Genomic DNA, 13,076 nt, shown 5'->3' on the forward strand with positions numbered 1-13,076 from the left:
ATGAAACCTATACTCTTAATCTTAGTTTTGGCACTTCATTGGGACAATTACTTTACCAAAGACCAAAATATGTATAAAAGATGTACAGCTCCTTGACATACCTTGCAAATATAGTACAGAAGTACTGGCAAACACTGAAAACATGGTTAAACATTCCCACAGATTTGCACATGCATGCACTACTCAGACGACAGCACTGGATCTAAGTTCTTGGCGGCGACAATCTTGCATCGCTTGGGTATTTTAGGCCGTTTCTTCAGCAGATCGTGTTTCTGATTTCAGTCTTACAAACTCTTTAGCAACTTCATCATTGTTCCTCTGAGAAAGTATTCTGAGAATGGTCAGCCCGGTTTCATCCACAGAGACGTTCCTCAGCAGGGGGTACCAGGAGGCACAGCCGCCCTTCTCCGCCACGTTCTGCAGCTGGATGACGGTCATGCCGATCACGCGATCCTCGCGCGCAAAGCAGTAATCCTTCACGGACACGTGCAGCTCGTAGGCTCCCGGCTTGTCTTCGCTACCCAAGATGCTGCATGCATTAAAAATGTGGATTTAGAACAAGCAGTTCAGTTTAATTCTCCTGAGGAAGGAACTTACTAGAAATCTTGTAAAAAGTAAAGTGATAGTAATAGTTTAGTTTTTGTAGATCCATCTACACAGTTATCTGTTCAGATGCTACTGGTGATGTAGCCTCTGTTGCCCACTGACCTGAACAGAAACGGGTAATTCACCGTTCCCTCAATGGCTGAAACGAACGCTCTTACCTTTCCTGGAGAGCACCTCGACCGGTCCCGCGGCTGCCATGGACAGACACGCCGGAAAGGAACCGCAGGAGCGGGGCCGCCAGCAGCGGGCGCCGGGCGCCCTGGTCAGGCGCCGGGAGGGCGAACGCCGCCCTAGCCGGGGCGCGGGCAGGAAAGGGGCTGCCAGGGTCACTCCAGGTTAGCTCAGTAATCCTTAGTGCCTTAAGGATTAATACTACTACTATTAACACGTGTACAACCCTTTACATACCTAGATAGCTCAACAGTCAGAAAAGCCCAGCTACCTCGCAGTACTAGTTAAGGCTTCAGTCCAGATAACTACTGGGGCAAATAGATTCGTTGGGTACATGAACAGTTACCCCTGTGCATGGAAATGAGTTGTACTTTAACTGGCTTTTGTAACACTGAAAGCTTAGTGTTGTCATTAATATAAAACAAAATTACAAGTTACTAAACAATTTTGAAGTCGTGTCTATCTGATACGTATAGAGGCCTTGGGATGTTTTTCATGTTCTTGCCAGTTTAACTGCAAAAAATTCTGACAAACTGCATACAATGTGCAAGTAACAGACAAAAAAGACTTACAATTGGAAAGTTTCGTTGTATTTTGGTGACCAGGTGTTGCTCTTTGTCTTGGTTCCGTGTTTTCTTTTCTTGTCACTTAGGTTAGGACCTAATATGCAAACTTCCACAAACGGCCGGAACATGGCTGTTGTTTGCCAGTTTAGTTTGTTAATTGCCACAACTATAAATAAATAAAAGCAAAGAAGTTCAATACAGTTCCATTGAAGAGATCCAAATAATTGTCCATATGGCTTCGTATAGGCAGTGAAAGGTGACCTGAGAGCTTTGCTGCAGGATGCCAATAGCCAGCACGCCTGCAAGGAGCTTCGCCTGTTCTCTGTACCACGTCTGACTGGTTTCAGTTACAACATAGCAAATATAAACATGTACTTTACAGCTCTTTTGTCTGCTACATTCACTGTAATTAAAAAAATATATACTAATGTAAATGATAGTGGGTTTCCTCTGCAATTCAGGTTGTGCAAAACAAAGACATTTGGTTAACAATTTAACTTTTAAAGTCAAGTCTTGATGCAATCATTCACTACCCAGCTTTGCTACAGCTTCTGGAAAATCAAATGATATGCAATTAATTCAGAAGTGTAATTTGGCACATTTGAATTTATCATTCCATGACTTCATGTAGTAAAGTCTGTCTACACAGAGACGCATGGGCAGCGCTTGCCACATCAGCTTAACTTCTGCTGATGAGCAAGGAGAAAGTACAGCCCCAAAGGCTTGAGCCATACTCAGAGATTTACAAGTACTGTAATACTTCACATTTGTTTTTTCGGTACTGGTGTGGTTTACTTAGGATGTAGTGCTTTGGGGTTTTGCACTTTGTAGTTGCTTTCTTTTCACATGAGCTATTTGAAACTTACCTTTTACAGTGACTTTATGCTCCCCGGTTCCAGGATGTGTAGAAATGTCCACCTGTATGGATATCTCACCCACCGTATTGTTAGTGCTGTGACCTGAAATAATAATGAGGAGATTAGCACACTTGGCTGCTCTACACATCCAGAGAAACAGACAAGGAGAGAAGGTAAGTGCTATTTTCTGTCATGCGAATTTCTGACATACACTTCATACTTAAGTGGGAATCAGTTACAGAGTCACAGGTGATTTGCACCTTGCAAGTGCAAATGTCTGTGTGAAGTGCCTCAGTAAAATAAAAGCCCCTTTCATTTGGAACCTCGCATTCCGGTTGTCATTGTGTTTGTATCCTGGGATGTACAACTTGGTGGTTCTGTCAGACTTTGTTTGCATGTGCAGCCCAGACACCATCCTGCAAGCCCACATTTGGGAAGTCATCTCTGTATTGCTATTGATGAATCCTTTGCTGGGGGTTAAGCCAAGTCTAAGCCAAGTACTAAAGTTCTGCGCTGGCACAGACAAAGTGCTACAAGTTACACTTCACCAGCCGTCTTTTCAATACGTGAACTTTTCAAATGGTTATTTTCTGCCACTCTTTTGAATGCATTGATTTTGATATTAGCATGTGCTAGAATACCTATATTGGCTTTAATTCTGCAAGTTTATTCGTTGTTGTTATGTTTTCTGTTGCTCGTTACTATCAATTCCTTGCAATTGTGTGTGACTTCTGCAGCTTCTAAGGCTGCTCTGTTTATTTTCTTTCTTGAAATAAGGTTGTGTAACACATGATCGTGACCTCAATTTCAAACTAGAGTGGATGAAGTGGGGATTATTTCTTGAGCAAAATTCTGTCTGCAGTGTAGGTTGTGAGAGAACTGGAAATGCTCTGTAGGACTTAAAGTTCATAATAGAACAGGCACAGCTTTCAAAATATGACAGTAAATAATACAACAATTCTGACATGTGAAAGACCAGGAAAAACAAGTTGCTTTTTCACTTACAAGAGCTGCCAAACAACTTCTATTTCCCATAGTCCGAAGTCATCGATCTGCTCGCCAAAACAGTGGTGCGTTTGCTGTTCGCCAAGTTAACTGTCAGTTCAGTATTTGAATCTGATTCCATCTATTTAAGAAGATAATGAGGTTCTGCTTTGCCTCGGACCGTTACGGGTGGCAGGAGAACATGGAACGCAGCTTTGGCTTTGAATTTACCTTCACTTTGATCATGTGATTTCCCTCCCTCGTGCTGGTGGCTTCACAAGATGAGTATGGAGTAACTGATACAGATACTCACTCTCATTAGGTGAGTATTTTACATTCCGCTTACTATATTTTACTGTTTTCAGATGCTTCTTCCCTTTTTTCCTTTCAATTGCCCACCATAAGAATGAAGAAATGCGCTCCCGCTGCGGCACCACGGGCTCTTCGGAGCCCAACTAGGAAGTACAGTGCAGCCCTGCCACTGTGGATCGCTGCATCGTATACCTTACGATAACAACAGCATGCTGTGGTGACATTTATGGAACTAAGCTACTGTGAATGTACAAGAAAAAATATTTCTCTATTTCCAATAAGTAACTACTTTGGATGGTATTTACTTTGTAGATATTAGTGGTAATGAATGCGAGCAAATTCAGAACACTAATGTTTGAAGTGGTCTTTTTTACATTGCTTGTTAAAACTAAAATCATATTAATCCAAATGTTATTAGAGCTGATGATAATCAAACGCAGCCATTCACAACACAGGCTCTAGTTTATGAAATTACTGAAGATTTAAGACAGTTGCTAAGATAAATCACAGGTATAAATCTCCTTTCAATGTTTATACCCTTTAAAGTACTCTAGAAGGTGAATGTATAACTTAATTCAATAAATGGGTGACTGCTAGGCTGAAAATTCTCATTTTTAAGGAATGAATTCTGAGAAGCATCACCAGGACTGGTCTGAGCATTAACAGTAAGGCAAATATACCATAGAGTAGGACCCACAGATATGGATGTAGTTTTACTTCACTGTTCTGTTTCTCCTTTTCTGAAATGCAGACATACCGTAAGAGTTCGTCCTTTATAGTTTTGTCTTGATTGTGAAACTGTGGTTGAATTTGGCTCAAGTTTAGTTAAAATTAACTCATCCTGCCTGATCTGAAATCGGACTTTCTTGTCTAGAGTTGATGTAGGTTGACAACTTGTATAAATACATAAATATACTAATACGTGGTCATTTGGAGCTCTCCTTGATGATCCTCTGTGCTGGCTTCCATCCCATCCAGCTGTTAGCCAGCTGTGGTGTGTGTTAGCCAGGCAGCACCGAGCCCCAGGTCCTGCAGCTGAGCGACTGTTCTACAACCGATCCACACTTGACATGACTGGAGCACACGGAACAATGGTACGGTCACTAAAGATGTTGAGAACAATCCATATTATAGTCTACGTTTGTGCCAAAATTGTGTCCTGCAGCTGGATTTAGAGAAGGAAAGAAGATCACTTTTACAGTAGTGTCCAATCTGAAAGTGACAGTTCAGAGCTGAGCAGCGTCCAGAGGAGCCAGAATCAACCGGAGGTCGGAACCTCAGGGCATCTGCTTGGTAATGGTGCACGGACGCGGTGAGACGCGCTTGGCTGTGCCTTATCCGCTCTTTGCAGAGGCATCAATCACAATTAGTGTGTAAGGTACCAGTCGGGCTCTGAAATGCTGCGGAAGACGGGAGTCGCCCAGGGTCCGGAACACCGTTCTGTTCGCTAAACTGACTTCAGGTCTTGAAAATCCTTCAGCTCTACATCGGTGTCCATTTTAGAGATGCTAAAACTGACCTGCTGCACAACATGGCTCTTGGCAGTGCTAACACTAGTGTATGGTTGAAAACGAAGAAGACGGTGATCCAGAACAATGTGCTTACAACAGGCGCTGCAGAATCACCCACACACCTTCTGGTTAATACTGAATGTGAACTTCAGGTAAGTGCAATTAATTTAGTTAGCAGTTTATAATGAGTTGTATATAAAATTGTAATGTTTTGCCACCAAACAATGTTGTTTGCAGAAGAGAATGCTGCTCTACAACTTGTACATTTGTGGGTGAGTATTAAAATAGATCAAGTGCTGGCAGGTTTTTCTTGTTTTCCTGCAGTTCTGATGAAGCTGGTGCGCAAGCACAGGCATCCCACGGTGCGCGCAGGAAAGAACGCAGACCTTGGACTGAATTGTGATGAAAATCGGAAAATCCAGGTTTCTGTTTCAGGACTTACAAAGGATTTCTGCTGCATTTTAGTCTACAGAAGCCTCCTATTCCTTTTGAATCCGCAGACCACCTGCTAGGGAAGTGTGTGTTCCGTAACGTGGAGCCAGTGACTTCCTTAGGGACACGCTGCTCAAAGTTTTATGTTCTTAATCCCCAAAGGAAACCTTAACTACAAAAATCATGACATATGCCTTATTTGTAATTAGTAACTAATATCCTCCAGCTCTGAAAGTATCTAGAGCTGCCAATGAACTCTAAGAATGTACTCTGTTTCTGCAATTATAATACACACTGATATGGCCTCTACTGCCCTGTTTGCATGTGGAGTGCTCCTATAGATAACCCAGATATTCAGTGATCATATACAGCTATAGGAACTATTCTTCCTGGTAGGTGACAAGCTGATGAACTCACTGCCCTCGGACAAGCTCCGCTGGTTGACAACAGCAGTTGGTATAGGATAACATCACAGGGGCAAATCTGTGGAAGTAAATGCTAAAGTACCACAGTGTTTGGAGAATGTAACGCAACCAACCGTTTAAAACACTTAAAACATCATTTGATGCACTTATTTCTCTATTATAGGTCACTTACTCTGAGACGTCTGAGTGTCTATGAACTTCTTTATCAGGGCGTCAGTCGTTTGTGTGTAAAGGCTCAGGGCGTATTTCAAGGACTGCAGGTCTGGGCTCTTCTCCAGGAAACCCTTCTTCAGGCCACTTCCTCCAGCGTGGAAGTATTGCTGAAACAACACCGGCACGGCTGTTCAGAGGCGAGTTACCCCGGTACAGACAGTTATTTAACACGCAGCGCGTGTGGCTACTGACGGTCACAGTGGTGAGGTAAGTGCCACCACGCCTGCCGCAGAGCTGCTCCAAGGGTCAGCGCTCGAGGGGTGGTGGAGAAAAGGGCAGAACGGTTATCTGGTGCTCGTGATGGCTGGTCCTGCCCATGGAGCACTTCGCAGCCAAGTCACATTCCTGCACCATCAAGGCTATTTACTTAGCATTTTGGACAATCGGATTTTGCCGTATGATGCAAGCAGAGCTTACACGGAGAAGTAAGGCTTTTCAGAGAGCATTGCTTTGCTCGGTTCATGAATGTGCTGCATGGAGATAATACGCTGTTCATTCTATAAACTGATTCAAGTTGTTTACATCAAGAAAAGACCCAGGCCAAAGTGAAAAGGACTGTTAAATACATTTAATCTTATTCCCTAATGATTTCTTTTGACTTCAGAAATCCAGTCTGTGAGGACTGTACAAAATTCTCTAGTTTTTAATCCAAAAAAAGGACAGTGTTGATTGCTTTACATTTTGGAGCATAATGCAATAACCATAAGAGGAGCGGAAGAGAAAACAAAGTTTTCAGAACATTTCAGCTGGCCTGTGGTCTAATCCTTTCAGCGTTACTTTATCAATAACCAATAAACTCATTAGCATTTCTAGCAATGCGATTAGCACCAGGTAAGGTTGGATGGATTGTGGCTGCTTTAAAACTCTAATGTAAAACATTTACTGCAATGCTAAGACTTTTCTAGAGTATTTTTACGCATTACCAACATCTGCATCAAGACAATGTTGGTAATGCATAAAAATTAACTTATTCAGAAGTGTTTTTAACAGGTGTGCAATGAATGGGGTTTTCTTGTTTTCACTGAAAAGGGACCAATGTGTAGAATAATTAAATGGTATCTTTAAATTAAATCAAAGTATGCAGGAGTGACAGTAAATTAGGTGGTGAATTCCAAATGACATATAGTTGATAAATTCAGCTGGACATAGAATTTAAAACAGCACACAGTAATTGATGCATGGTATTAAAAGCCCTGTTTTCTGGTGTGCGATAAAAACCCATGTCATACATGTTTGCAGGCAAGTGCAGCTTCGAATAACGGCACTCTTCAGACTCAGTGTCTTGTTTGTGGGAGAAACGAGGCCACGCCGCAGCACGGTGAGGACTCGACTCGCTCAGCCCGGCCGCGGCACGGTGAGGACTCGACTCGCTCAGCCCGGCCGCGGCACGGTGAGGACTCGACTCGCTCAGCCCGGCCGCAGCACGAGAACCAGATGAGCTGTGGCCGCCTCCTCCTTCAGGAGATGCTGCACTGTCCTGTCTGCAACTGGCGGAATAATGTTTCTAACTTTCCTGCAAGGAGACAATTAGACATTTGCTTTCAAGCCAATGCAAGCAGCTGAGGATCAAATGGTTCTGGACATATTAAAGGGATCTTCATGCTTCTAAAGGACAATTCTATTTTAGAATCTATTGTTTAGGCCAATGGTGTTCCCGGTCATTCCAGCACAGAACGGACAACCCGAGCAAGCCGCACCTTGATGGTCGCGAGGGCCACGTCCATGACCGCGCACTGCCGCAGCGTCAGGCTCCGCGCCTCCTCCCGGATCACGTGCTCCTGCAAAGCAAGACGGGGCTGCAGCGGCTGTGGAACCGGCGGCAGCGCGCGCTCCGCCTGTTCCTGGAGAGACACACAAACCCAGCTGCCAAGTGCCCAAGTGCCCCCGAGCCCCTACAGTTAATGGGGATTAATTCCACTTCCGATTTTTTCACAACAAATTATAACCTAAAGCGATCATGTTGTTTGTTAAAAACATAGATTGTAGGGAAAAAGAACCAATGTTTAATACTGAATATCTGTGTTGCTTTGTTTCTTTTTGTAGGATATATTACTTCTCTGTTCTGGAGGACAGGGAAAAGGTTACATTTTAAGTTAAAATAATTTTATTAGGTGATACTGAAACAATGCTATAAATAAACCTGACTGTTTAATTAATGTTTGTTCAAAATAAAAGTGTTTCCTATTAGAACATAAGCTTAATAGAGTCATAAAGTGACTACATTCTTGTGAAATCTTTGTCTAAAATAAGCATCCACTGATTTATTTAGGCAACATTCTAAGTCCCCCAGCAAACTTATCAGTTACTCATAGAAGCACAAATTACTGCATTTCTGCACAAATCTGAACTCTTAATGGCAGAACTGAGTGGCAACCACCTGACCTCGGTATCAGCTGTCCGAGCTCTCCATCGAGTGCACTAAGGACTTCAGTAATGCTGAAGTGCTGAGGAGTTTACTGTAGAAGTACGTTATATGTTTCTTTACATACCATAAAGAATAAGCAGAAGAAACGGCTAGTATTCCCATCCTAGAAGGGAACGTGACGTGTTCTGCTCGTGAGGTTCAGTGCTTACAGGGCCTATCTGTGCAACATGGGAAGGACGTCTCCTATGGGCATCTAGGGATCGCTTTACCAGTTAAGCATACAGTCTGTGCTCTATCACATTACTCACCTATGAATAATCAGTCTTAGGAAGTAAACAAGCACAAGAAAGCGACATGAAGCCTGGCCTCACAGTCACTAACACTTCATCTATTTTCTCCATTACAGCAAGCCATTCACTGCTTTATTTGGCTCCATTACCTTCAGTTTTGATAGCTGTCCAAGATCTTTGGCGGCACTGAATATCATCTGGGGGCCCTGTAATCACATTGAAAATTCAGGAAACAGCCTCTCTACACGGTGTTTGTTTTTATGACATGATGTTATGTTCTGCTAGGACATTAGCCAAAATCACTGTTTTGCAAAGCTAAATACAAATTTCAATTACACATGAGACATACTTTCATTCAGTTGCTAAGGCCAAGTAGCTGAGCGCCTGCAGCACGATTCCCTCCAGTGTCCCACACCCGATGCAAACAGCGCACGTTCTGTTGACCGGTGCTGTGTGCTCCCGTCTGCTATCTCAGTTTGTGTTCAGTATTTTTAAGCTGAGGCTGGGGTTGTTATACAGTGTGCCAGTGAGATATCTGTCCACAACCGCAGCTCTCAGGTCTATGCCAATATCAACCACCATGGAACGCGAGCGGCCCTGAGGAACCTGCAAAAGCTTAACTGTCCACAGTGAAATGCTCCGGTGAGGAACCCGGCGTAACAGCACCCAAAGCTGTTTTGTAAAGAGAAGATACCGAGGCGTTACAAAGTTAAAACAACATTTTACAATTGCCAAATCCTGATAGCGAAGTCCACTGCCTACGTGTTTGTCTTCGAGAAACAGAATGCTGCTGAAATGCCATGCTCACCTTTTTTATTACAATTACTCCAAGAAATAGAATTCCTAGTGCAGTTACTTGGCAGTTCAGCAGTTCTTGGCAGTTCTGAGTGCCTGGATTTCAAAGGTTATTTCCACTATGGTTAAAAGTAAAGGTCTATATTCAAACTCTTCAGGGGAATGTTTAAAAAAATGTTTTACTGTCTTAACTAACTGAACCACATTGTGCCATTGTCCAGGTCTTTGACAGGTAATTCTGCATTATGGGCAGCCAAGTAAAAAAAGCGACAGAAAACCCCAAACTCTGAACCACGTGAGTCAGAGCGCAACAAGTGATCCTGCACGCAGCTCCTGAACACCCCAGCGCCGGACAGGAGGTGCACTGATGCACTCACCCAGTTTGGATGCTGCTTCTGTATTTGCAGATTAAATTTGCACAAAAGTGTTTGCAACACAAATTAAATGTCTCAGAAATATAAATTTGACACATTCATTGAAAGAGAGGCTGTTTTTAAGTAAGCATAGTAAACCAGAGCATTGCAGTGAGTGTGAAGTGCAGTGAATGAAGTGCTGGCCACGGGCCTGTGATGAGCTGGAACGTTACCGACTCAGGTTTCCATCACCTCGTAACGCACAGTGTTTGTTACAGACCCGCACACTGCGTGTGAACTGGGACACTTACGGTTTGGTCCGTCAGAGGTGGAAGCACAATCTGTTTCTCTATTTTGTTCAAGACTAACTTCCACAGCTCTTTTAAAACGCGTTTCAGAACCGTCTTCTCACAGATCTTTGCAGAGACACTTAGGCTGGAAATAAAACCAAAACACAAATCAGTCTCCAAACGTAGCATTAAGACTTCAGAGGTGTTGTATCACTATATGCTCACATTAATGGCCATAATGGTTTAACTTTATCAGTAAGGATTTCTCAATGGCTTAGTTATTTTGCAATATTATCAATAAATATTTTTGGTAAAAAATTACAGATAAAGCAGGTAATTTTTTCCACACTCGGAATCCAGACACCGCACTTGACAGTGGTGCAAAAATAGTCAAATCTTACGAAGTGCATTGATGGAGCATTTGCCCGTTCCCTGCCACGCTTACGTTTTGTCCAGGAAATCCATGAGAGGTCGAAGCACAATCTCAGCATCGATGGCCGCACTGTTCTTATTGGCTGCTGCATTCCCGTTGCCTCTCATTTGATTGAGCTCATTGCTCATTTGCCTTACACAATCTTCAATAATAAACTGGAAACTACAGGATGAGGGAAAAAAGAGAGAATGAGAAAATTCTGGGATAGAAAGCAACATTTATCATTTTTGCATCAGGTTCTTTAACAAGACTTAAAAGTTTTCTGCAAAGATGGAAAGTTCACAAGCACAAGATACTGCGTGTGCTACAGACAGAAAACCATAATTAGGCAGTGAGCTGGTCCAGCTACACAGCCAAGCGTAGAAAGAGAATGCAGATTCCCATGTGAAAACACTGGGAAAGTGGGAAACCTTTCCAAGTACACCTGGATGTGTAATAACCTACACGTCAAAGCCCTGGATAAAATCAGCACGAAGCTGCTACTGATGCTGCTCCTGGAAATGCTAAGCACCAGTCACTGCCAGAAACGCCAGAGGACACACGCACGGGCTTTCCCTGGCACAGCCGCCTTCCCGACACCTTCAGCCCCACATCCCCCGCAACGCCCCGGCCCGTGCGCAGCGCTCGGGCTGCGTGGAGCAGCCCTGCACCGAGCCGTCCTGCCGCTCCTGTGCAGACACCCAGCCGGCTCATTCGGAAAGAAGCCCTGGGAAGGCAGTTCAAGGATGGATTAAAAAAGCAGCTACAGACTTCGCCTGATGAACACCACCACGGCACTAATCCCTCTTTCCTAGGGTCCATTCTAATTTGAAGTAAAATTAACTTGCAGCTTCTCAGAGCGCAGGCCCTGCTGGCACAGCACCACACTCATTCCAGACTGCAGCACGCACTCTGCTTAATGAAGGATTTGGAGAGTAAGGCTCAGCAGACAAGTTTTGCAGAGCCGCAGGCAAGCAGTGACCATCCCACGGCTGTCTGAGCAGGCTCGACACGGGCAGACATCCCTGGTTGAAGCAGCCCGCTCAGAAAGAGCGGTACAAGCGTAACAGCATCAGGCAAGAACAAACCAGCGATGTTTGTTTTCGCAAAGCAGAGAGGGAAGCCATGGGCCGCGCTGCTGCAGCACGTCCGTGCCCACGTAACCTCTTCCGTTTCCTTGCAGTGAAGTTACTGCCGTGTGCTTCAGTCTGAACACACACGCTCACATGCGCGCTCAAATACACCCCGCTCACCGGGGCAGAGCACGCCGCACCTGCAGACATCCAGACACCCGGACTCAAGCAACGAGGTACGTTTTGGAACAGGAACATTTCTCTGAGGTTTGCAGTAAAATAGGCTTCTTACCTTGTAGCGTATGTTATGCTGAGTTCGTCCAATACATTGCTCAGTTTCACCTGCAGTTCCTTCAGAACGACACTAGCTTCAGGGTCCAACTGCAAAGAGATAAGTAGCGTAATCTTCACCTATACAATATGTTTTGGGGTTTCCACTACAACTGATGAATGAGGAATTGTATGCAATGATGCACTGCATTATGGAAAACCAACTGTGGAAACACCTGTTACAACACAGGATTGCTTCAGTAGGCCTAAATATCCAATTTGCATTTAAAGGAAAACATTTTATTATAATAGTGAAGAATTATACTGTTAGAAACCAAAACTATGCCATTAAACAATGGCTTTCTGTGGAATGGTGCAAATTGTGTTGGCAGTCACAAGAACAGAACTGCCATTATCAGGCAGATGTTACTCACAGGCCATACCAGGAGAAGGATGTGGGAGACGCTAGTGTTTGTGCTAATAACACTGCAGATGCTTTTGGCTTTTAATTACGTTCACAGGTTTCAGCACAGTTGGTATTTGTTGTGATTTGTGTTGAAGACGTTTCATATTCCCATTAATGCAGTGGAAAAGCAGAAAAGGTGGTTTGAAGGCTTTCCATGCTGCTTCCGCTGGCGCGGTGTGAGGGAGGGGAATCCACTGCGTTCAGTACTCGTGTTCCTAAAGCCCGTGAGGACGTCCGTAACGCAAGCACAGCGCAACATGTTCTGATGCGCAGGGAGAACAGCTGCGGCACCTCCGATACGGGTTTTCTAAACATGGGAAAACGAGAATGCAGGGGAGAAATATGGTTTTACATTTACAGGGATGGGATCCATGCACAGATATTGAATCAAAAAGGCACTCTGTTGATATTGGCCACTTGTTTATTTGCTATGCATTCTCTTTCAAATTAAAAAATGATGGTTCTATACTATGAAATTCTGGAGGGACTTCACAAAGATAGTTTTAGGATGGTCTTGTGCAGCGGAGCTGAGTCAGCTCAGGAAGGGTTACTGTCTCCCTCCTAAATATTCTAACAGGTTGCAATTCACAACACGACTACCCTACACAAAAACATCACAGTTTTGAAACAAGCAGCTCAGAAAGGAATTTCATCTGTGCTTTAGAAGGATTTACTATTTCAGCAA

At 43.8% G+C, this 13,076-nt stretch overlaps 1 protein-coding gene across 1 annotated transcript in view; it reads right to left on the minus strand.

The window, feature by feature from the left end:
- Positions 1 to 243: 243 nt before the first annotated feature.
- The window catches only part of UNC13C (unc-13 homolog C), a gene marked incomplete at both ends in the record, with an annotated part of 82,664 nt that continues 69,831 nt past the window's right edge, over positions 244 to 13,076 (minus strand). The window contains 9 exons of the mRNA XM_080351315.1: positions 244 to 529; positions 1,350 to 1,509; positions 2,210 to 2,302; positions 6,037 to 6,184; positions 7,775 to 7,855; positions 8,882 to 8,938; positions 10,192 to 10,315; positions 10,616 to 10,765; positions 11,948 to 12,036. Coding sequence (XP_080207441.1) covers positions 244 to 529; positions 1,350 to 1,509; positions 2,210 to 2,302; positions 6,037 to 6,184; positions 7,775 to 7,855; positions 8,882 to 8,938; positions 10,192 to 10,315; positions 10,616 to 10,765; positions 11,948 to 12,036 — 1,188 coding nt within the window. The remainder of the gene's footprint in view (positions 530 to 1,349; positions 1,510 to 2,209; positions 2,303 to 6,036; positions 6,185 to 7,774; positions 7,856 to 8,881; positions 8,939 to 10,191; positions 10,316 to 10,615; positions 10,766 to 11,947; positions 12,037 to 13,076) is intronic.

Source organism: Nesoenas mayeri (assembly GCF_963082525.1).
Source record: "Nesoenas mayeri genome assembly, chromosome: 11".
Taxonomy (NCBI): Eukaryota; Metazoa; Chordata; class Aves; order Columbiformes; family Columbidae; genus Nesoenas; species Nesoenas mayeri.